Source organism: Acanthopagrus latus, chromosome 9 (assembly GCF_904848185.1).
Source record: "Acanthopagrus latus isolate v.2019 chromosome 9, fAcaLat1.1, whole genome shotgun sequence".
Taxonomy (NCBI): domain Eukaryota; kingdom Metazoa; phylum Chordata; class Actinopteri; order Spariformes; family Sparidae; genus Acanthopagrus; species Acanthopagrus latus.
In genome coordinates, this window is record NC_051047.1 from 23195447 (window position 1) to 23221761 (window position 26315).

At 42.4% G+C, this 26315-nt stretch overlaps 1 protein-coding gene across 1 annotated transcript in view; it reads left to right on the forward strand.

Moving 5' to 3' along the window:
- Positions 1-7582: 7582 nt before the first annotated feature.
- Positions 7583-26315, forward strand: part of pth2ra (parathyroid hormone 2 receptor a) — a 54712-nt gene continuing 35979 nt past the window's right edge. Inside the window, exons 1-6 of the mRNA XM_037110958.1 lie at positions 7583-8073; positions 15903-16008; positions 18538-18648; positions 19225-19346; positions 21519-21616; positions 25642-25825. Of these exons, the coding sequence (XP_036966853.1) occupies positions 7987-8073; positions 15903-16008; positions 18538-18648; positions 19225-19346; positions 21519-21616; positions 25642-25825 (708 nt within the window). The 5' untranslated portion in view covers positions 7583-7986. The remainder of the gene's footprint in view (positions 8074-15902; positions 16009-18537; positions 18649-19224; positions 19347-21518; positions 21617-25641; positions 25826-26315) is intronic.

Sequence of the window (26315 nt, forward strand, 5' to 3'; positions counted from 1 at the left end):
TTACATCTATTCAAGCTGGGTGGCAAGAATGACATGAGTGAATTTGCTTAAGTTGAAAAACAAAATGAGCTCACAGCCAAAAATGTGCATGTTGTGGGGCTTTTAAGGTTTTGGGTGCAGAGCCAAATTTTGTGGAGGAGTAAACGCCTGGAGGCACATTCTGCTCCAAACCAGAGCTGTTTTCTGAAGGGGACAAGGATCAAGGATTAATTCTAAAATACAGCAATTAAAAAGTGGATTTATCTTCATTCCCATTTATCAACCTGACTGCAGCAACGATCCACGCAGGTGACTTCTGTTGTCTGTTGTTTTACTGTAATGTTGACTGCAGCTGAACACAAACGATCCACCGATCAAAGTAACCAAGGCAAAACATTGCTCCATGTTTGGTGCAAAATTGAAGGGATTTTCCTTTTCTCATGATCACTTTTTGGGTTTCCATGAGCGTGAAAGCCTCCAAATTGTCTTGAGACATTGTGTTCCCTGACAATCATTCATCCTATGCCAAAAAAACGTTTATCTTTCACTTGATAGTAAGAGCATCAAAAGAAAAGATAGCTGACTATTTTCTAAACAGTGATGAAAAGAAATAAATAAAATAAGTAATTAAGTAGTTTTATTTGTGTAATCATACATTAATTTATACATATTTTGTGGGCATCTCCTCTGGCATTGCCCACCTTGTCAGATAGCCAGTTCATCAGAGTGACATTCGTATATGGAGGCTGGCCCGATTGAATCAACATGATGCCGAAATTGAGTATCCCTCTGTCAAAAAACTACAATCAAGCGGTTGTGGATGATTTATGTAACCTCTTTTATTTACAGCATCCTTTTACAAGGTTGTTTATGCTGCACTTGACCTTCAATAAAACACTTTAGGTTGATTTATTCCTCTCAAGGTCCCTTTCAGAATTAAACCACGTTACAGTACATGCAGCTTCTTATTTTTTTGTCCTTGAAAAGACTTCTGACCTCCTGTGTGCCTTCATATCTCCCTTTCAACTGATGTGTAACAGTTGTGCAATATATGTGTTTTGTAATATATAGACTTATATCGGAAAATGAACACAGTTTTACATTGTGCTGCACGCTGCATAGCATATTTACATTAACAGTACCGATGGCATCAACCTTGCTACGTGTCAGATCAAACTAAAGTGTCGTCGATGTACGTAGGGATAAAAGGAAAATCTACAAAGGAATCTGAAACCAATTATAATGATGAGCACATCTGATGAAAACTTTTTTTTTTTCAATTACGCATGCATGATCAACAAACGTTATTTCATCTAAAGGTCTGAGATGAGCCGGTCGTGGCATGTGTTTCTCCACCTTTCTCTCAAGCGAACGGCGAAATCTAAGTGTTAAATCAAGACGGAGAGGTTTTCAGTACGGTTTACGCAACAGATGTCATGACTGTGAGAATGAACGGAAGAGCTCCGTTGAGTGTGACTCATTTCAATCATCACAGCTTCATCAAACGCCATGCTGAGAAGTGAGCTGGCAGGACTTAATGCACTGTGCCTCAATCATCTGTCTCATCTCAGACACTCAGAAGAGAAGCAGCAGAGCAGTCGCACTCTCTGGCTCTCTCTCTGGTCTGGAGTACCAGTTCAACGGTGACAAAACATGAGGTTGCTGAAGAGCTTTTCCATCGTATTTGTGCTGAGTGGTAGACGTGGCGCTTTCTGAGCGGGCAGGGGCTACAAAGAAATGAGAAAGGATGCCAGCTGCATGCAGCGAGACATCAACACACGGACGAACAGGGGAAATATTATGCTTTTCTTTAATAAGCTAAACGTATGTAAGGTTTACGACTGCCCTGAGTGCTCTGTTCCCAGCGGTCTAGGACCATGATGCGGGTCACATTTAGATCCAATAGTTTGCGGTTCTTTCTCTGATATTAGCCGCTCTTCCTGAACAGAGTTTGCTGATGGATTAGATATTTAGCTCAATTAGCAGTGCAGTTAGCAATCCTGTTAGCTGACTCCCATCACCAGAGACCCCCACCCTGGGCCTTTAAACACCTCTCCCAGTCCAAGGAGAGCTTGCTACCTAATAGGACCACTAGCTGCGCCTCCTAACTAACTGCATGGCTAACTGCAGTTAGCTAGGACCATGATGTGGGTCACATTAGTAGGAATTATTTTCATGTGATGTCTTTCCTGTGATGTTCTCCAGCTGCTCTTCCTGAACAGATCTGAATGAGAACTTGATGGACTAGCTGCTGTTATAGATAGTTAGCACAGCTAACAGCGCAGTTAGCGATCCTATTTGCTGACTCTCCCAGCTAATTCACTCCAGGGCACGCACTTATCTAGCACAGAGCTAGATCTAAGGGGCTACTTTTGCTGCATTGTTTTTAACATCCAGGGTCATTTCTTTACAATACAAGGTGGTGAGTAAACACTTTATTCAGCTCTGACACTTACATTTACAAAAAAGAAAAAAAAAGGCCTACAAGTGCTGGATTTTCCACTGCAGTGGTCTGTTCATTGGAGAAATAAGCCACTTTTCTCTTTGACAAATGCATTCGAGCAAGTTAAGTTTGACACTGCAGTGTATTTATGTATAATGCATCACCAGACGCAGGCTGCATAAGCCAATTTAAATATAACTTTTTCAGAAAGAAGCTGTTTCGTAACTCATTTCCCTGTTGGGTTACAGCAGTGACAGCTTGTGAAACACAAGCAATACACCAATTCCCAAAAAAAGTAGGGACGCCGCGTGAGAAGTTAATCAACACACAATGTGTTGTTAAGATTTGTGAAATGAAATTCTCTCCCATTCTAGCTTGTTACACAACATTCACAGCTCAACAATCTGGGGTCTCTGTTGTTGTACTTTCCCTTTTATAATGCACCACACACGTTTGATGGCCGACAGGTCTAGTGCCTGTACTGTTGTTCCACGAGGACACTTTGTTGTCATATGATTCAGAGTGTGGCTGGGCTCTGTCTTTGTTTGAATAAGCAGGAATGTACCTGAAAATGGAGCCTTCACTGATGTGCATGTCATGGACACTAACACCCCCCGACACATCACAGAGACGGAAGCTGGTGATAATCTGAATCAGGGCTGCACGATATTGGAAAAATACTGACATTGCAATTTTTTTTAACCCTGCGATATATATTGCCACATGAAAAACTACAGGAATTTTCATCAGATGTCCTGAATCACACTTTATTTTATGCTGCACTGCTGCTATCTTATGGACAATTAACCTGCACTGATCTGACCTCTTTTTGTCATTCTGATCTGTGTGGTACCGACGTAAATGGTCAAACATTTTAGTCGTGTTACCTCTCGTTGTGGCAACAGATGCAAGGCACTGTCGACACAGAACACGTGTTTGGTCAATATCATCCTTCTTTTAGCTAAAATAATTCCAGTTAACTGACGTTTACTTTTCTTTTTGGCACCAAGTCTTCGTTTTCGGCGATTTTCTCTCATTCGTGCACACATCGTGGTGATAATGCTCAAATGATATATCGTGCAGCTCTAATCTGAATGGTGTTTATGCTCTTTATCCAACACAATAGACAGTATTTTTCATACTTCTATATTATGTTTCTGGATGTTGTTGATACACATCTTTCACTTCACATCACATACATTGTATTGTATTTGCGGATGCAGTTAAGACCTGTGTTTGTTTGAGAAATGTTTTTTTCTTAATTGTTCCAGAGTAGGAAAAAAATATCCATGTCTTTTTATCGCAGTGCCACCTGAAGTATTGAAGGTCACAGGGGTTCGGCCTCACCCTTTACATGCAGAGATTTTTTTTTTCGAGATTCTATGAAGCTTTTGATATCATGTATTGTAGATGGTGAAATCCACAAATTCAAATCATTGAAACCAAGGGCGTCATTTTGTGTCGAAAAGTTGTGGGGACATAAAAGCTCATAAAAGCTTTGTTTAACATGTGCAACTTCAGGCAACGTGATGAGGAGACCATAAGGTGAGAGTAGATATTTATACGGGGGGAAAAATGTTGCACAATGGCACATGGAAATATTGATTTATGTCTTTGTGCAAGCTTCTTTTTTGTTGTGTTGTTCTGAGCCTCCAAACTTTATCTGGGATTGTGCATTACAGGTAATACATTTTCAGTGACACCTTAGAGACACAATATATAATCGAAAAATACAAACCGACGTTGATTTTGAAGTAAAATTCTTATTATCTCTCAAACTGAACTTTGTTACTTTTGTTGTTGAGCGAATGTAATTCATTGTGCCAGTAAATTCATCTGACCACAAACCCCATCGCTTTTGAAGTTTTGAAAGAGCTAAATTGGAAGTTGTGAATCTTTCCTTTTTTTTTTTTTTTTTGCTCTGCTGAGCAAACCATGAACCACTTTATTTTAAGTACAATAGCCTCTCCAGGTGAAGCTCGAGCTGAAAAGGAAAGGGAGTGAAAGAATGAATCAGTGGGAGAATGCAACAGAACACGTCACTGAAAATTCAGGGAAAACTCCGAACAGAACCAGACACCAGAGCAGCGTTGTGAAAATGAAACAGTTTCAATGCAGTAAGGAGAGGCTGACTGCGATGTGAGCTTCATGTGCACTCACACCAACGAAAAATCACAGTACTTCTTCCACTAAGAGAGAGAGAAAGCATCCTGTGAGATGCTTTGACACTGAAACTACTAAGAGAAGTGGGGGCAGTGAACAAATGACTGTGCAAAAGTGGTATGATATGATATATTTATGTATTTAGACAAGAGATGCTACAATCGGCACAGGAAAGGAGGGTGGAAAAAGTTTCCATTCGCATCGGCTTGTTCACTAAACACAGTTTAGCTGACAGGCTAACGGGCGAAGTGTGAACTCTTGTGATTTGTGGTTCATGCAAACCATTCCGAGGTAAAACAACACCAGGCAGGTACCACTAATAAACAAGCAAACCACCTGGCCAGCAAATAAGCATGTACAAAATTTGGGCAGGGCATCGATGGAGAGTCTGGGTGTCAGCAGTGGAGAGAGGTTTGGTACACAGGAAGTCAGCCAGTGAGGGCAAAGGAAACACAGAGGGCCAGACTGAGGCAGAGTTACCTCAGATGGCTGCTGACCTCTAAGCTATTGATTGACAGCTCACTTGACCAGTCAGGAGCTTCTTTGCCCGCCCTGTGGCCTGAAACAGCCAACGAGTGATTTCACAGACAGGAGAGTCACTCCTTGCTCCTTCCCTCATCTCTCTTGAGCCACTCACAATAGATTCTTCATGACTGATGCATCGTGCAGCCAATAAGATTTAAAATCCTTTTATAGGACTAACCATGGGAATTATGCAAGTTTGTGTCATTTAACACAAAAATCTCTTTGTATTTTTACACCTAACTTTTTGTTTTTGATTATTTCATATGCACACCGTCAGTGCTAATAAGGAACTATAATGAGTTTAATGCTGTTGTGAGTTTTGAGCAGGGGTATTTTGTGGTCACAAAAGAGCAGTTTTTGGTAATCTTATCATGAAAATGTTAACTTGGATCATGTCAGACTACATTCTGTGAGCCCACTATCTTTTCAATTGTGCTAAAAAATCCTGGAGATTAATATCAGGGTCCTTTCAGAGCTTCAGAGAGCCCAAACCATGACTGTACTGTAGTTAACTTTTTCATTTAGTAGCAGGTGGTAGCTGGCAATAGCCTGCAATGGAAACATATTGGCTGCAACTTGAAAATTGCCCCTCTGTTCTCGGACCAAAGAGCCTTTTTCTCCACGGCACAAGTGTTTCCAGAGAAACAGCCCGCTAGGAGCATCACAGTTTAGATTTTTTGAGGCAAAAGAGCTGTCGAGAGGCTTTAGGGTTGCACACCGGGGGGGTTACGTAAGAGGACTCTCTCTCAACACTCAAGGCGTCATGAAGGTGGATAGACAGAACCCGCCCAGGCCGTGCCTTCAGCACTGTAAGTGGATGACCTTTCCTGCTTGTTGAGAGGAGGAATAATAAGCGCCTGTGTGTAAAATCAGACAGTAATCACAGCTTATTCAAGAGAGAAAGGGTGCACGCTCCCCAGATCTCTCTCTGTGAGTAACAAACCATTTTTCTGGCTCTATTTCGCCATCCTCTCCATTGTCACAGCGCAGACATACGGTTGTTAAGTGGTTTATTTTACAGCCATTACATGCTGTTAATAATGCGTGCACACAAATGTCAAACTGACAGCTGCTCGCCATCAACAGTCACCATCTGAGAACAGAATGTTGTAACTAGTGTGAAGTCCATGATGTGTGGACTAAGTGGATAGGCTCATTAATGAGTCAGCAGTCACGCTCTGCCACTGTGTGCATTGTGCAGCGAGCTGAGCAGCAAGCAGAGCTTCATGCCCAGTAAACAGTCACAGGGCTTCCAGTGGAGGCGAACAGGGACGAAGAGTTACTGTTTATAAAGCATGACAATCATTTGTGCTAATAAGTGAGGGGCCACCTGCTCCCCTGCCTTCTTCTCATCTGATTAATGCAAAAAAGAATGTGATGCTGTGAAATAAACGCTGGCAGGTTTGTGTCCCAGCAGTGGTTTGAATTACTTTGGCCTGCCTTGTCAGCACCACGGACAGATCCTTCAGCAGCACACTGCAGCTCAGCTCACGGGTTTTAAAAAATTTGGTCAAAGCAAACGGGCCGATCGATTCTAATACAAGTGTTTAATAAAGATGCTGGTGTGGCGCCAGTCTTGAAACTCAGCACAACAGTGGACATGTCCTCGCTCTTGGTTTCGCTGTAAAAACACTGTCCTTCAAAACTAAAACATAGCGACACAATTAAGTGTGTTAAAGGTGACTTATGTAAGAGTTTTAGTTGAAAACGTTGGCAAAAAAATAACTAGAAGTATCCAAAAAATGTGAAGAAATAACGTTTTTTAATGACATCTATGTGTCATGTTGAGTTCCTGTTTCCTGCCTGAACCATCAGATCCAACGTTAACTGAGCTTACAAGCTAATATCACAGGAGAATATGCTAGTTAGCATGTATAACCATATTTTTGTGCACTCTATTGTCAATGTTGGGGTTCAGCTTCCATGAGACATATTTTATTTCATGTTTAAGTTGCCGTATCATACATTTAGTTGAAAATATTCAGTAGTCAGGGATATCTATTAAAGTTAGCATGCTAGCCGGCTAGCACTGGCCTGTCCCGGTCAAAGCTCCTGTGCTAGCGGTGCTAACTCACCTAAGTAGCTAATGGCAGCTGCAGTTAACGGCTGGCAATATGCTGCCCCCTTTTTGGTTTCCAGAGAGATTCTTACATACTGCACCTTTAATATGAGTCATGTAACATTTTATTGTCACACAAAGAATTGACCATGCAGTTAGTTCAAATTCATATAATAAATCGTATATTTCTATTAGCTGTGGGTTGATTTAGCTGATCTTAGAGGTCTAACAGTGTAGCTGCCAGACTAATTTAAAACAAGGGGACATAAAATAACATCGTCAGTGTGTCTTATGGACCACACAAAACACTCCTGTGCGTCAAAAACGCAGCGTCCTCTTTGCCAACAGTGCGTGCCATCAATGCGCAAAGGGAGAGAGAGCATCTCAGTCCAAAGCCGCGCAGGCAGCTTTTACGCACCGTCCAGCTCTGTGTGGCACACTGCGCGCACAGGCTTGCCTCCTTGTGACACCTCTGACACGTGGAGCGCGCTTTCTCCTCCAAACGCGCCCCTGTCGCGCGTCATTTGTTGCTTTCACAGCGAAGCACATCCCAGACCGCCGGGGATCTCCTGCGCCACGGTGGCTCCAGGACTCTCCCTCCTGCAGCAGAGGGGAAGCGATCACACGGCCGCTGCTGCCTCTCGGATGGAAACAACACGTGGGCTTTGTGATCCGACGACCGCCGCGTCCTTCCTGCGGCTCAGCTTTTGGAGCACACAAACTTTCCGGGAAACGTGGAGCTGCTACTCATGGAGATATTCCCCTCGAGTATGAGGCTGCTTGAACTCAAATAAATAAAAAAAAGGTGCCGCTGGAGATGAAGGCACGCCAACGAACTATGAACTTGTTCATGTGGATTTTAGTCTTCAACTTTTTCTCATGCTGGACTTCGGTTGACGCGCAGGTAAGAAACATTACGCACTACTGCTGCCGAATTTACAATTATGCATTTGGAAAGATCAGAGACGCGCGATATAAAGAAGACAGATAAATTATTATGTTATGAGTGCAGCTTCTACACACAGTAGGTGGCGGTTTGCACCCTTAAAGTGCTTTTGTGAGCAGCCAACAAATACAGAGGAGAAGAACAAACATGCTGATCACCAATTGTCAGATGTAGACAAAAGCCACTGAGTCATCACTGGTGTGGATGTTTTTCTTACAAGAGGAACACAACAGGAGGGGAAAGGTCATCACATATTCATCACCCTAATGGAATATCAAGTAAATCATGTTGAGATGTTGGTTTGTGTTATCGGTTATTTTATCGGTATCGGCCACGAGTGTCAGGTAATTATCGGTTGTTGTATCGGCTGAAAAAAATCCAAATCCTTCCTTACTGGTTTGTCTCTTTACTCTAAAGTGAACAAAAAAAGGCAAATCAGCCCAAAAATGAGACGAGAGCTTTTTGAACTGCTGAACAACCGACATCGGGAGCAATCCTGAGGCGCTGCTGGTGAAAGGCTCCGCCTGATCGTGCATGAAGAAGTAGTTGCCTCCAGAACGTGCGCTTGTAAAAAACAAAAAAAAACAAACAAACAAAAACACAGACGTGCTTTTCACTCATTTCTGAATCTCAGTACATAAACCATCTCAGCCCTGTCTTGCACTCAGGTGTGCATTAAGAAAAGCACAGAAAATGTTGGTGTCAGGTGGTTATCGGTTGTTGAATTGGCTGAAAACAGTCATGCATCCCTTTAATGAAAATCACCTCCTGCCTGCTGACTGAGGTGGACTGACACACAGCAGCCTGATATCACTTTTCAAGGATCCCCAGCAGGAAATCTCACTGTGCGCTCCAGGTAGAAGGTGCAGCTCTCCATCCCTTTTAATTTCCTCAATACTATGGTGTTGCTCAGCGTATTTGCCCTCTTGATGCGAGCACAGGAAAACAACAGTCATCTGCTCCGTAGTATTTTCTGACAGCAGGAAGCTGTCCGTCTGCGTCTGCAGTCTCTGTGCTTCTTCACTTTCCAGGAGCTGTTTTAATCCTGACTTAAGTAGCGGAATCATTCACCATCACCTGCCAATATAGTTGACACCCTATGGTTTCTAATTCAGTTAACAAGTGAGATGACATCTGGTGCCAACCCCCTCGACAGAGCTCATCTATAAGACAGAATCTCACATTGCAAAATTGTAGGTTTTTGAGTGATGTTGGTGGCTGAGCTGCAGCCCAACATGAGCCAGTAAAAAGCTGGCAAGTGATTCAGGTGGCTGACAGGGTTGTTAGCGCCTGACTGGTGAATGACTCAGTTGTTAAGAATAGAGTGAAAGGACTGCGCCTGTGTTATCAGCACCGCGGACAGCGCCTTCAGCTCAAGGACCGCTAAAAAACATGAATGAATGAGATTCTGGGCGAATAAAAAGCCCCAGCAAAGACGGACAACAACTAGTATCTGCTGCCATGCAACCGCAGAGCATGGAATAATGAGCGGTTTGGAAAAAGCTCCGGCAACGTGGTGCTTTTCAGTTTTCTTCTGGTCAGTTAAGCCTTAAGTAAAAATGGTTGCAGAAATGTTCCACTAGAGTGAGACTGTCTGATTCTGTACTTTAATCGAATCTAAAGACAAACTTGGTTCAGATCCCTCCGGTGATGTGGGCTTTATCCTCGTGATCACACTGAAGTCTGATTCGGTTCACGTTTCCTTTGATGGACGGAGCTTCTTCATTTCATTCTGCACGACAGACCAGCGTCTGTTCTCACAATGTTCCCTATACGACCCTCACGTAATGTTTGTTCCGCACTGATTGAAACATTTGACCTTTATAAACTGGTCTCTGTAACAGCCAGTAGCCATTGCTGTTTTGCTGTTGTAATCTTTTAAAGGGTAACTCCACCGAGTTTATCCTTTAACGTGTGTTTACAGGTCCTGGGGGAGTAAAACTGCACATGCGGGAGAAAGAAATGGGTGTAAAGCCTTTTGTGGCTCCTGAGGAAGCTGCATGTAATCTGAGCAGTTGCCTCCAGTGATGTCTCACAGTGGCTAAGTTGCATTGTGAGCAATGTAGGCACCAGGTTTTGAAAAGCAGTCAACCTCAACCAAAACCAGAGATCTCCTTCTTATTCCACACGTTCTTCTTCCTTTTCAAAGACCTGTCGCCTGATTAAAGGCTCCTCCTGATCCTGTGGGAAAAAAGAATTGCCTCCAGAATGTACATGTGCACATGAATCACACATGGTCAGACGCAGTGCCTAATCTGCTTTCTTCTGTCGTATCGTATCTGAGGTTTGCCCGCAGGCGGCTTAATATATGCATATGAAAAGATCCTGTAACTCTCATTGAGAGAGAAGAAACAAGCTTTTAAGTCGTTTCCACTGACATTTTTAGTGGAAGCTCAAATGTTTTGTTTTTTTTTTATCTGTATTGTATAATATTTGAAGGAAGAGTATTTTTTTTAATGACCCTAAAGGATATCAGTACATGTATTACGGGCAGGCATGTGTGGGGTGAACAAAGTCAGTGTGAACCCTTAATTACATTCCAGTCTGATCTAAGGTTTCTCCAAGTCTGACTGAAGTTTTCTCTAAGTATGATCTACTTTTTCTCTAACAGTGATCTAAGTTTCCTTAAAGTCTGATCTAAGTTTTGTCTAAGGCTGATCTAAGTTTAGTCTAAGGCTGATCTAAGTTTTGTCTAAGGCTGATCTAAGTTTTCTCCAAGTCTGATCTAAGTTTTCTCTTAGTATGATCTAACTTTGTCTAAGTCTGATCTAAGTTTTGTCTAAGTCTGATCTAAGTTTTGTCTAAGTCTGATCTAAGTTTTGTCTAAGTCTGATCTAAGTTTTGTCTAAGTCTGATCTAAGTTTTGTCTAAGGCTGATCTAAGTTTTCTCCAAGTCTGATCTACTTTTTCTCTAACTGTGATACATTTTCTCCAAATCTGATCTAAATTTTCTCACCTGTGTTTATGACTTGATAACTGGTGAGAAATCAGTTTTGCCATGACAAACTTTCTAAGCTTCTCATTCTGTCATCTGTGAAAACAGAAAATTGGCACATTTCGAATTTCTCATTAGAAAACCATGTGGTTTTTTTAGGCTCATTTTTCAAAGTGTTTCTTTTCGTCCTACTCATTGTGACCACAAGAGGCTGCAGTGCATCACTTCCTCATGTTCTAACAGTGATTCATATGTTCTTCCAGGGGAGTTCTTACGTGTATCTTCCGCTCTAAACAGACGGACACATCTAATGTGTGCGGGCGCAATTTCCTGTTTTATTAGCACGTCAGATGAAGCAGTAACACTCAACGGCCTCATTCTGATACATGAGCCTTCTCATGTTACATCACTGTTAATGGTTATAATGGTTACCTTCAGCTGCAGCAACTAGAGTAAAGTACTTTTGTGTTTCCGATGTTTTTTCTTCACAGTGCAGTTGTAACACCAACAGTAGTAGTTACCAGAGAGCTTGAGAACTGGATTTGTCTCTTGCATCATTACACGCATGATCTGAAGATCCGTCCCTGCAGCTTTCATTCAAACACTCTCCCTTTACAAGTCACGTCTCCTCTCACAGCTTGATCTCTCGATGGAGGGAACAGAGAGAAAACAATTCAGATCAGACTTAGAAAATGGAACCTAAGCACTGAAAAGTGGCCAACTTATCATCTATGACAAACGAAGACAGCTTGTATTAGCATTAACATGAACTTATCGTGTAATTTAAACGGCTCGCTTAACAAATGTGCTTTCATGATTGGTAAGCAGGAGCTGGTGATTAACTGCAGAAAAAAATATGAGCACCTTTGTTTTCCGCAACTGCACATTACGGATAACTGTAACAAAGCAACAGCTGTTTATCTCTGCAATTAAAAATATACTCCTCGTTTCTTCTTCTTCGCCTCCTCCTCTTCCAATTATCTCATTAGGTGAGACCATCTCTTCAGAAAAACTCTATATTGCTTTCCTCATAGTTTCTGGAGGAACGTGCAGTCGCTGTGTCCACCAACCACAGTTTTCTCCGTTCGATTAAGTGCTGTGTTTGGCTGCGCGGGGAGAGGGTTCAGGTTGATGGTGGGCCTTCGGAGCGCACGCTTTGATCGTGGAGAGCGGTGTGTGTTCAGTGTGTCCCATGTGTGATTAGCTGCAGACTACGGCTAATGAAAGACTTTCAGTCTGCCTGATTCATGTGCTTAATGATGCGTCAGAAATCTAATTTCACATGGCTCTATGAACTGACTACTATAAATACACCGTTCTCTAATGCAAACAGGTTACTTATAAGTCCATGTATAAAAGTGAAATAAACGGAATGATTGCTGTCTCGATGAACGAGAAGGAGAGTTACTGAGAAGATTTAGCCTGGGCCTGAGAAACAAGTAACAAGTCTGAATGTGGTAATGAATAGAAAGCTTCTTTTTTCTTGTTTGTTATCGTGTCTTTGGCTGTTAAATGGCCTGATGGTACAGATCTGGCACTGGTATTTCTCTCAAAAACGGAGAGTCGTGAGAAAGATGACCTGGTTTTTATCAGTTAGCTAACACCCAACGGCAAATAGGTCTGAGAGTACAAGCAAAAATAAGCAATCAACAGTCAAAAAAAAAAAAGAAGAAGAAATCACTCAAGTATTAATGATAGTTACAAAACCAAGGGTAAAACTTAGATATGTCATTACCTTCCCCCTCTAAAAAAACCCCCTTCAGGTCTTAAATTGCTTCTCTAGATAAGAAACGCGCCTTCACATCTAATAATTGAATCTCAGGGTTTTTTCCACAGTTGAGGGGTTTCCACAACAATTTTCACCCAGAAGTCTTGAGAGGAGGGAAAAAAAAAACAGACATGGATCTTGCTGTTGCCAAGACTTCAAACGAAAGATGATCACTGATACTGGGAGGTTACTCAGCACTTAAATACGGGAAAGGACAAATTTAAATCATTCCTAAAAGGACGTGTGTGGCAAATTTAGCGAGTACATTGTACCTAGATCAGTGATCAGTGATGAGCTCCACCTGGTGCTATGCAAGAGCATCGCTGAAAACTGATCTCCAAACTGGCGCAAAGACCATAAAACTGATGATTTCACTTCATTACAGGGAAAAGTTATATAAACACATATAATACACGTCATTTAAAATGTTGCTATGCTTAGCCAGGAATCAAAATCGGCATCAAATCACGAGATTGCCAGAGATTCAGATCCTTATTCGCAGTTGGTGGTACTTTGGAAAGATAGTTGGTTCAGTCTGAAAAGTGTGGAAATCTGTCCCAGACGATGAATCCTCATGACGGTGGTGATCCCTGATTTTCCCCCCCAGGGTAAAATTTTACTTTATACTCTGGTTTTGCATAAAATACCTACAAAACTAACGACAGTCCCTCCTAATGAGGAAAACTAAGAGTTATATTAAGCTGCTGAAGTGATGTTGGACCACCCCGACCTCAATCATTTAATCTATAATATAGACGTGACAGCTTTACCTCTCAGCTTTAATTTTCCCTCAGAGATTTCTTGGCAGACAAAATTACATGGCTGGATTGCACGGTAATAGCAACGTTTGTATGGAATCAATCTAAATGCAGATTATGTCATTATTCTAAAACCATAGTCTGGGTTAGGGTTATGACTAGTTTCATCCTGCCCTCCCGTCCTCACCTGTTTGATGACAACATGTTGGTATTAAAGCTGATTTTATGCAGTTTTACTTCTTTTCTTGCAGTCTTTAAGTGCTAATGACGGTCGCGACCCAGCAGTAGTATATACAGTGGTAATAGGTTTGAGAAAGATGATTGAATTCAGAGGACAGTTTATTATATTGGTTGTGTGAAGCTCTCGGGCTGTGTTTCTGCAGCTATAGATTGGACCTTGAGTCCTTGCATGCAGGATGTATTTGTAAATGGAGGTTCAGGGATGGGGAAATCCCAGGTTGTATCATCAGAGCTGTAATCCTGCTCTGGCTGCGACTATGAAAAGATACTGGCAAATCCTTTCAGCCTAAACTGAGGCTTGACGGTTTAGCCTGGAGGCGGGAATGATGCCATTAACTGTGGGACTTCAGTGGTTTCAACGACACAGTTTCTATACTCTCAAAAGGAAACAAAGACGACAGCAAATATTATGATTTGCACAAGACACTTTTCTGGCTCCTCATAGTGTTTCAGACACAGCAGCACACTGTGTACTGAGTTGAATTTGAAATAAGGCAAAACAGATGCCCTTTCTCCTTCGCTCCTGTCAGCTCATTTGACACATGACAGTGTTTTTTTTTTTTGCAAAATAGCTCCTCTCCGGCAATTTCGTGGCACTTCACACTTTAAGTCAAGTGACGCTAAGTGACTGCACAGTGACAGAAACGACTCCCGTCTGACCTCCAGCTGTGAACAGGTTTAAAATGGCAGAGACGATCCCGATAGATCCCAACAAGAGAGGAAGCTTCTTGGATGAGTGGCAGACAGCGTCTGTAAAGTCTGCAAATGACAAAAAATCCCGACACGATGACCTGAATCAGTGTTGGAAATGTAACAGAGAATTTGACGTCCATGTCGCAGCTGTTGTTATTGCTGGTTTGTGCGAGACAGTCTCGCATTTTGACGTATTTCTAAACTCACCAGACCGTTTCATCATTTTGTCAAAAATCTCATTATACTAATGTTTTGTGAAAAGTACCAGACAATATTTTTTTGTTACATTAACACTGATATTGAAAAATTTAGTGAAAAATATTGTAATTTGGTGCTCAATCCTAGAATTTATGAAGTAAATTGGACAACATTTGAAATATTGATATATTGCATATCACGATACTGTGTTTACTCGAAAATAAGGGGTAGTTTTGACAGTGGATTCAGTCTTAGATAGGTGTAGGATCCAAGACTGAGATTTGGCCTCCAGGGTTCTGTCACCACAAACATAGTTAGAAAATGTTCAGATGTCCTGTTAAAAATACACCAAATACACCATCTTGTTCAGCAGCCTCACTGTTATGCCTGCACCATCCCGTCCACCTCCGGACATGACAGTTATGTAATCTGAAAGTAATATGACGTGTACTGATGTGTGTAAAATGTACAAATTAAACGTATGAATGGTTTGAAATGTACAATGCCAAAAAAAAAAAAAGTTTTCTGGTCGACCTTGTAAAGGAAGCAAAACCAGCTCAAAGTTTGTCAAACCTCAATTAACTGTTCAGTCCTCTGACTGAAATACCTCAGTGGAAAGATCCTGACTAGAGCTCAGTTAAAAGGAAATCAATGTATACTGTGTGTGAGAGGAATTAAAAGTGTTCATAAAAAGTGTTGCCGTGTAGAAAAATGTGAGTAAAGTTAGCTTGTGTCAATGATAAATACTCTGGGTCTTCAGCTTGTCCTGCAGTACATGTACATAAATAATTAATTAGGCTTCTCCTGATTGATCTGTAATGGATCGGGACTAAAACCTGTAACCACACAAGCAGCCCGGTGAGACTCTAATCCTCATTATACAGCAGAAAACAATATCACACACGAGAGGTCAGAATGAGCCAGATGTAGACGTGCTCTGAATGTAACAGAGCAAACATGAAGTGAATGCATCAGTAATCCTCTCTCTAATGGTAAAATATACAGACTTTAATATTTACACCTGAATTTCTCCATATCCACAAGACAAAATACATCTGATGCTTTTGTTCCCACAACTTTCCTCCTCTTTGTAGCCAGAACAGATGGTACGTGGCACGATGTTCCAAATGTTCTTGAACAGCACAAAAGAATCAGATTCTCACACACATCTGATGTTGTTTGTTGTGCTCCACAGGTGGGGTTTGATGGTCCTCTCTCTGCACAGGAGCAGATGTACATCCTTTACGAAATCAAACTGCAGTGCTACGAGAACCTCTCCAACATTGACCCAGGGTCCACAGGTACTGAACGTCCACGCGCGACACTTCAAACATGGCCCTCAAATTCAAAGTTTGCCAGGCCTGAGCTGCGTTAGAAAGATCCCCCCCGGATGCCTTGGCCGCACTCCACGGCTTTCAAAGCCATCACATCGACGACACCAACTTTCTGTCTCATTACCAGGATTACCACACCCGTTGTGGCTTGCATCCTACATGACGAATCAGCGGCGGAGGAGCACCCATTATAATATCACACTTGTGAGATGTGAAGAAGGAAGAGAGGAAGGAAAAGAACATGTGCAAGAGAATTGATTCGGATGAACAGGGAGCCAGGTTTCCTTCTTGAGTTGTGGTTTGTGTGCAGCATGTGTGTATTTGTTTCTGATAGTAACTGAAGGTTATTATTGTGCCCGCTCTGTACAAACAGTAGCATGATGAAACTGGTTCATGAGAGAGGGAGAGAGGAAGGAACCCTGGACTGTCGGTGACTCAGCCACATATGTAGCCTGCTGGATATCCAGCGGGCGTCGGCGATACGTCAGAGAGTGCGTAACTGAACAGTCCAGGCGGGAGTTTGAGTTTGATTTGTCTCTGATCTTGGGCTTTTTTTGCATGGACTCAAAATCCACCTTAAAGTTCATTTGAAAAACATGTTGAGTCATCTTGATCTCAGGGACGTTTACTAATTTTGCATCCAGTAAATGCTCTCTTCATTTTGTTTTGTTTTGGGGAAAAAAAGGATTACTGCACAAAACCCAACTTTATACACGGTTTTCCTTCTAATGTCCTCCAGCTGCCTCTGCCTGAACCCTGGCTGATTTCTTGATTAACAGAAACTCTGAGATCAACTGCGGCCAGTTTGTCGACAGGGAATTTGATTTCCCGCTGGCTCGTTTTGTCGTGGAGCTAATGTTTGCTGTCCTGCTAGCTGATAGAAATAATCGGGACTGTGCTACTGTTTTCTCTGTGGCCAAATCAGCAGCCTCGGGTCTCGGATGCTGCGTTTGGTCCTTCCTCTTGTTTGGCGAGCCCTCTGATCACATTATCGTCTGTCTCCCCTTGGAGCCCCTTGTGATCCGGCTCAGACGGAGGTGGTTACGTTGACAGGCAGTTTCTTGGCGAGAGGCGGAACTCATCATCAGTGCTAACACCACTGGCTACATTTTACATTTAGCAGATGCTTTTGTCCAAAGCGACTTACAGTAATTCCTACATACATTCGTACTCTCATGGCGGTGGCTGTCATGCAAGGTGCCGACCAGCACATCAGGAGCAGTTTGGGGTTCAGTATCTTGCCTAAGGACATTTCGACATGCAGACCAGGGGATCTGAACCAGCGATCTTCCTGTAACCAGACGCTGGCTCTACCCCTGAGCCACAGCCGCACTACCAAACCAAAGTCCCTCCCCTTCCTGACATGTTTTTACAGAAAACACATAAATAGGCGAGAGTGATTATCACTACGCCTTCCGCTTCAGCTCGACTTTAATGTAGCTACCACTCAGTAGCAAGTGATCATCCAGCGCCATGAGCTACTGTATAAGCCAGTCCCTCCCTCGCTGCTTCATGGAAACTTTAAATGCTGCAGTGTGGACAGTCTTTGTGAGGGAGACATGTTCGGAGCCCGAAGTCACAAGAGAATCAAGAGGAGTTGTGATAACTTCCCGTCACAAAAACACATTAAGCCCGAATGCTTTCTCACTTGAACTGTTTTAGACTTGAAAACTCTAAAACGCAACACGTTATTATCACAGCAATGGGCTGTCTGAGTCTGAGCAATATCCCCCCGGCTGATGGAGTGTTTGTGACGGATTCATATTTATGTGTTTGAAAGATGTGTTGTCTAGCGGTGACGTGAGGTGAATTATGTGACCGACAGAGCGCTGGCTCCGAAAGTTGCACTTTAAAATGTTTTGCATATGCGAGTGCAGTCGTTCTGTGGCGGGAGCAGAGAGAGGATGAGTCAGAGATGATTTAAAGTTGTTTTGTTGGTTTGTATACATCCCACACAATACAGTCCTCTGACATCCATTGTGTGTTTTTTTGTTAATAGCTGTTGCTGGCAGAGGGCAGAGAAACAAATAAAGTGATTATTAAAGTCCACCTGAAACTCTCTAACATCTGATCAATGGATGTAAAAACAAGTGTTACAAGTTTACAGAGATAATTTAGGAGATAACTGGGTTATCTAGAGATTCACATCGAACACAGTGTGTCTGATATAAGACCAGCACAATCAGCGTAGCCGGCATTTGCTAATTAAAACCTGCAAAACTCTTCTTGTCTGCTTTTCAGATTCTTTGGTGTGTTTGCCTGACAAACCCTAAGATTTCTCTGCAATCTCAAATAGTTTCATGAACCAGCAATCCCTGTCATTTCAGTAGGCAAACAGCAAAATTGTCACGAGTGAGACGGATGCATCTTTTCTCTCAGCTGGTGAAGTTTGATCTGTTGCACCCCCCCAAAACAATTTGAATTGGCTGCGGATCAAATGTTTCCGGTGATTCCATGTTCTGTACATTGACTTCCTCTTTTCTCCTCTGGCTGCAGATGAAGCGTGTCCTCCTGACTGGGACGGTCTTATCTGCTGGCCCCACGGCTCCCCCGGGCTCGTTACCAAGGTCCCCTGCCCGTCTTACATCTATGACTTCAATCACAAAGGTTAACACTTGCTTCTTTTGTTTATTTACTTCTTGCTGTCGATGTGTTGCAGTAAAATGAATGAAATAATTACTTAAATAAAAACGTTGTGGTCGTGTTTTGTTGAATCCGCTAAAATACACTCGTTGTTCGAATGTCTTCAATTATTCTAGCTAATTAAACGTTTTAGGCTGAAGGTGAGTGATGGAATTATAATGTCACTTCACTTCACACGTTAATTGGCCGAATTCGCTGATTGTTTAGAATATTTTTAGTATTGCTAATGACACTGATGAAGGCTCTGTCGTGTTCGAGTGTCCCAGCAAGCCATGAGAGTCTGACAGTGAGTTGACTAATTGACATTCAGTACTTGATGATTGCATCATTTATATCCGTGCTTCTCTACGGTGGTTACAAGTCCTCTACTGATGATAACGCTGTGTTCAAGGAGGTCTAATTAGCTAGAAATGATAAAATTCACATGAATAGGTTTTTACCTTTGGAAGCTCAGGGTCTTTAAAATATCAAGGCTGCGTGAAATGTTTTCAGTTTAGCTTTAAGATATCATGTAACTCATGCAGGAGTGTGTGTTTCCAGGTCATGCTTACAGGAAGTGTGACGTGAACGGCTCCTGGGTGTTTGTGGACCGCTGGAACAAAACGTGGACCAACTACTCCGAGTGTCTGCGATTCCTTCAGCCCAATGATGAGGACGGGAGAGTGAGTCTGACCGTCCAGTATTTACACAGCAGCTTATTTGGTTTTCCCGGCTAATCCGGTATTTCTCACATGCGTACGCAGTCAAAGGGATCGCTGTGAAATCGTGTCCGAATGCCTCACGGACGCCACCGCTCTGTGAAAAACAAAAGCCGCGAAATAGATGCACTCAGAAAACAGACACTAACCATTAGAAAGTCGGTCACCGATGAGCTGAGGAGTTTTCACAAAGAGACTCTCTGTAGACGCTCATTAGTGCTTTGTTGGCTGTGGAACAATGACACGCTGTCAGCTACACAAGCTGATTTGTTTAGCAAACGTTGCTCGGTTACACACCTGTAAATACACACATGATTTAATTTGAAGTCATGTTTCTTTTCTTTTGGCCAAATGTCAAATATCCACTGTTTTTAGCTCTCCTTTGGTCTCCACCAGCTGGGAATTATCTGGCTATTTAGCTGCTCGGCGCTCCATAATGTTGACCCTGTCTGCCTGCTGTGGGTTTTTTCTGAGATACAGCTGCCTGCTGCAGGATGGTCATTTGATCGTCTGTTTATCAGAACTGGACTTTGGATGATTCCAGTCACGATGTCCAGACACACACTGTGAGACACGTTCTCAAGGAGGCGTCCCACCATCGAACCCTGAAGTGCACAGCAGGCTAACATCGCTCCTCGCTGCCCACCACGCAGACTCAGATCAGAGTTGCATTTCCATCGTCTTTCTCTTACTGTAGATACTGAAAAGTAATTTTGACATACATTCGTCTCCTTGACTTTTGAGAATGAATCATGTCCTTTTGAAATTCAAACTATTTACCCAAGGAACCAAATCACCTCAGACACTTTTTGTCCTCTGCTCTGTGTAAAATGAAAACCTACCAGTTATAGAGCCATCTTTAGTTTGTGGTATTACCTGAAGCGTTTGGCTCCTTTGAGTCTGATGAATGCCTGACGATACGTCATCTCAGATACCAGACAAGATTTAAAGTGTTTGTTAAAATCCCTGAAGTTGTCTCCTGTTGTTTGGAGGTATTCGTCAGAGATTAAGGATGTAATCCTGCAAGTTACCTGCTAAGACTTTATGAATCTACGTCCTCCTGTTTGGATTAACTTCAGACAAAAACACACACTGACACAGTTAGATGTTCCGGGAGTGGAGTTTTTCAGATCCAGTCTTTAATTTGGTGCACGTGTCGGCTACATGGCGGCATTAACGTCAGTTTTTGACATTAATTACTGGTGCAGCTGTCATTTCTTCCTCAGCTCACATCGGCATGCAAACACTTAATAATTAGACCCCCGAAACATCAGCGGTGGCGGCTGCTCTGTTCTCATCGTGGTGTCCGGTGTAGCCGAGCAGCTGGGAGTCATTGACGGGATTTTTCCTGATTTTTGTTTTTTTGTAGGCTGCATTCTTTTGGTGAGTTGTGGATCTTTGGAGATAAAAGCTGCAGAAGCTCAGCAGAGTTTATTCTGAGCACTGTTTTCTTCTCTACCAGACTAGACCCGCCAGCTAAAAGGTCTGTGGATAATCTTGAGATAATCTTCTGACAGTCAGATAGTCATTGATGTGGACACAACAGGAGGAACATTGATGCTGCAGAACGTGGCCAGGGACTGCAAAGAAAAACCTTGGCCAATTCTGGCATATTAACAGTAATAATGATTAATATACGCTGCCTCTGGATGGATAAATAAATAGATAAAAGCTCCAGATGGAGGCTTTCTAACAATTAAAAGTAGAAAGAAGAAAAGAAAAACACAAAGAAGAGAACAAAGACAGAAACGTCTGTGCAGCTGTTTGTAGGTGTGAAACAGTGTCGTTTCTCTTTCAGCCACGACTTAACACCGATGATGAAAACATTAAAGCTGCGCTGCATTGTCAAGGAGAGGCCCGCCTCTTTCTGGAGCTCTCTGTCCTGATTGGTTAAAGTGGGCAGGGATACCAGAAAACCTCTTCTCTCTCTCTTTCTGATTACATTTTGACCAAACACTAATTCATTGCTGTAGGATTATAAGGATATTTATCTTACATTCATTTAAAAAAAAAACAAAAAAAACTCACTTGTAGCATCTTTAAAGGTGGATTATGTAGTTTTGGGGAAGACATTTTAATCAGAAGAGAAAGATCTTCATTTTATTTCTTCATCTCTACGTCTGTCCGTGTTCACAGCAAGAATTCTTCGAGCGGCTGTACGTCATGTACACCGTTGGCTACGCCGTCTCCTTCAGCTCTCTGCTGGTGGCCATCTTCATCATCGGGTACTTCAGGTATGAAAGCAGTTTTTAATTACTTAAACGATGAGCTGTTTTTTTTTCCCCCTCACAGCTTCAGTGTAACAAACACAAACACCACTTGATTATCCTCAAAAGACAAACAGCAGGAGGTTCGAAGGTTCGATGCCCGACAGCTGGGCACGTTTCACGTCATCAGGCGGATTTAAACCAGCAGAGACCAGCAGTTTTCGTTGACACGCCCGCAGCATTTTGTGAAACCTGCGTCTCTTTTCCAGCCTCTGCATTTGTGTTCTGACTGTCCTGCTGTGATCCAGTGTCACAGCAAATGTTTTGTGCTCTGCTCACACTGACAGAATTGCTAAAATTGAGGATACTTGACAGCCACAGGCTCATTATTCGATTGTTGAGTGCGGTGTTGATGGACACCGTTGTTCCACGCCGCTGTGCACAGGATGGAAATGAAGGGATTTGCTCACAGCTGATAACCTAAAAAATGAAAATAAACCGTTGACGGTGCTTTGACACCAATGTAGACAGCTTGTAAAACAATAAAGGAGCAATAGATTATTGAGTTTTCGGACGGAGGTCATGATAACTGCTCAACAATGTCCGATGTGTTGCGTTGAATCGAGAGCGCTTCACTTCTGAGCCGCACTGAACTTCTTAAGTTAGCTGTGAGTCTGAACATAATAATACTTCTAGATCAATTTACATGTATTCCATGAAATGAGAGATGATTTATGTTCTTAGAATACAAACAAAAAATTGTGCAAACAAAAGCTTCGAGGTAAAGGACAGCATCACCTCGCTGATGCAGGTAAACCGATGATTTTATGTCCGCACTTCACAAACCGCCTCCTCGGAGAAAAGATCAGAGGTCATTTTTTAACATTTTAAACTGCCCTTTAATGTTAAAATTCCACTCTCGAGCCTCGCTAGCCTTTTTTATTATGAAATGGCGCAGGTGTGATCATCCCCTCTGCCCTTCAAAACCTTTTGGAAACACTTGAAACTGAAGCGTCCCCCTGCTGCCACATTTTTTGACTCTACCATAGAACATGAAGTGGCAATAAATGATTGCGTTTTCAATAGAAATGAAAATGTTTGGTTTATCTGCTACTTTTATTGTGACTGAAAACTGCGAGTGTTTTGATTCTGCACACCTCCTGTAAGTACAAAATGGCGGGCCTTATTTCTGAAGCACTTAAAGTAGACGGTGTCGGGTTATGACATGTACTTTTGGTTGATTCCCAACTTTTCTCTCTCACTTTCTCTTCGTTTTTGTGTCCCTCGTGCTTTGTGAAATAATGATAAAAGTGTTGCAGCAGCAGTGAAGTCCACAAAGAACTCTGACGGAGCGAAAGTTTTGCAGACAGATGTCACTCGGGTTTATGTTCATATTCCAGCGTTGAGTGCCGATATGGTGCCTGAAATGACAGATGATGGAGGTGTAGTAAGTTTGGAGACCCGGGTCGTCGTGGTCCTTTCAGGAGTTTGGATGTTTTCTAGGTTTTTGGGTTTATTCCGTCTCAGTGTTCTGTTTCTTCACCAGCCTGATTTTTCTCTCCACACCTGTCCTGTATTTGTTTCATTAGCCCTGTTACCTGAGTTCTCCCCCGACCTGCTCGCTCTTCACACCTGCACCTCACACCCCTAATAAGCCCTCCCCCCTTTTCCTGAGTCTTTCCAGCCTCGTCTCAGTTTCTAGTGTTTTTCCTTTCATTGCCCTCACCTGAGTTTCTCTCCCTCGCTCCACCTGCGCCTCTCTCTCCTCCTTTATTTAGTTTGCATTTGCGACCCGTCCTTTGTTCCGTCATCGCCGAGTCACCCGTTTTTGCTTTTCATTTGCGTGATTAGTTTCCATTATCCTGCGGTTCCTATTACCCCGATGTTCTTTCGTCTTCGCCTGTTCCTTGTACATCTTAATATCCACATCCCTCCACAATTAATCCCAATTAATTGAAAGTTTAACACAGAGCGTCTGTCAGCGCGTCAGAGCAGGAAATTCAATGTTGGAAAAAAATGAAAAGAAGTTTCCACCGTAGTCGATTACTTTAGAGGCTCTGTTCAAACCCGCATTAACAAGGGAATAATTGAAAATGGAAATCCGTTTTTTTTCCCACGATTAGCACCGAATTACAAAGTTCTGCCCCAGAACCTTTACGGGAAATTATAAGGGAATTATGATGAAATCACAGATCAGTAAAACTATTACAGAAAGCCAAGGAGAAATCGGCTTTCATTTTCTGAGCTGTGGGTGGAAACTTGAGGGCAAAACAACAATTTCATCACCATATCCTGCGTTACCTTGGATTCTTTTTGAGTTGAATTAAATGTTTTACGTCAGCTGTGAAGCTGTGAACACTATCTCTAGAAATCCTGTGCCTTAACAACCATATATGGGCTGTGTGTCATTGAAAAGTAATAATATACTTAAGAAATTACGCAAATAAAAGCTCAGAGTTTAAGGAAGGCATTAAACTCCCTCTGCTTGTACCTGGAGAGATGAAACTAAACGGAGTATTCAAACAACAATTTCTCTCCGTTGCCTTCTTGGAGAAAAGATCACAAGTGTTAAAAACATACATTTTAAACTGCCTTAAAGGCTCCTCAGGTTTATTCTGAAATGAAATCCACAGATGTAATCATCCAGTCAGCACTTCAGAAACCTTTTGAAATTCTCTCTCCACTTGAGTCGGTACTTGGCCCTGCCTCAATATTTAGAGCTTTAGAAAACCCTTAAAAACATCATTTAGTTAACTTAATAACGCCGGGCTGCGGCGGCGTTGGAGGGCACGCTCGCCTGTTACTGGCATGTCATGTTGTCGTGTATGGTGTGGAGAAAGCAACCAGCAAACTATCTATCTATCTATCTATCTATCTATCTATCTATCTATCTATCTATCTATCTATCTATCTATCTATCTATCTATCTATCTATCTATCTATCTATCTACATGTGGTTGCATAATGAAATTAAAGTTCACAAACTCCTTCATGATACACAAAACACAGAAACTATATCCAAACATGTATATACAAATATACATAAACACCTATCTTTTAAATCTGAGTCAGAGTGTTAGAAACAGCAGCAACAAGACGCTGAAGACAAGATAAGTTTGGGGCGTGTAGATTAACAGAACATTGTCTTTTCGCCCAGACTTAGAGTTCTTAGTGCAGTGGGCTTAAGAGTAAAGGCAGATGCATGCATATTAATCAAATCCCCATGATCCCCATCCTCCGGCAGCAGGGCTCTTTTCTTCTTCCACAATATGAGGCTTTATTTATGAGGCTGCAGTTGATTGAACCTACTGCAAACCACAGTCAGCAACTACTGTAAGTATGAGACATCTAACACCATAACGTGATCAGCTAAGACTGTCTGTAGAATCGCTGTGACTGCTTTGAACTTAAAAAAAACTTAATTAAACTTGACACACAATTGAAAGGTGAAAGCAAACCTTTCTAACACTTGACACCAAGACAGCTCCCACTCTGCGCTAATTAATCTCTCCATTACAACCAATTACAGATGAAACACTACAGTTTCGTGCCAGGCTGTGTGGCTTAGCTGCTGGGTAAATAAGCTCGGAGTTTTCAGAGTAATTATAAGCAGCCACAACAATAACACAAGAGTTCATCAGAGTCAGAGCGTTGCTGTAAGTTTATAGACGTGGAGCAACCAACAGCCGCACGCTCACAAATACAGCTTCTAATACGTGTGCAGCCACGGTGGAGAACAGAATCAGTGTCAGGTCTCATGAAAGAGGAGGATAAATGCAGAAGTGCTGCTCTGGCTTCTGTTATTACACTCGGCAAGGACCACAAAGTGTCTCTCTGCCAGAGAGAACAGAGAGATGGCTCCCAGAAAACAAATTAACAGCATCACAGTCGGAGAGCGAGCCAGCGGAAATGTGGAAATGTAACCGAAGAAATGAGCGAGACTCTGGAGTTAAACACATTGTTTGAAGCTCTCTGCGGTGGTTTGAACAACATTTTATTATGCTGTTAATTATTAATCCATAACTCTGAATGCTGTTTGCTTTTCCTGGCAGACGTCTTCACTGCACCAGAAACTACATCCACATGCACCTGTTTGTTTCCTTCATGTTGCGGGCCGTCAGCATCTTTGTGAAGGACAAAGTCGTCCACTCCAGCGCCGGACTCCAGGACTTCGACTCGGCGCTGTTGGACAACCTGAAAACGGTCAGCATGGCTCCACTGGACAAGTCTCAGTACGTAAGTACCGCTTCCACTCGACTCTCATCTGAAGCCCGATCTGGGTGACAAGAGCGCTCTGACCACAGAAAAGTTGTTTTTGAACATCTTACAGTGATAACTGTGGGTTGTAAGCCTCTTACAACAGACATTCAAGCAGAGTAAATTCCTTGGTGCACTCTTGAAAGGTACCTGGGTTTCTACAGTACGTGCGTCGATACAATAGCACAGCTTTTCGTCTCGTTGTTCTCCCAACACTTGACGTGATCCGAGCAGCTGTGTTTATTCTGGGAAAATAACACAAAGAGCTCCAGGAAGCAAAGAGGAGCACCATGTGGGTTGGACGAACGTGCCGGGCGTGGGCCGCATCTCGACGAGGACAATTTTGCCATCAGGGATTCAGTCGATTGGCCGGAATAAAATGTTGGCAGTTCACATTTTTAAAAAAACACGCTGATATTTTCACGTTTGTACATGTCATACGTACCATACTGACATTTCCATATCATGT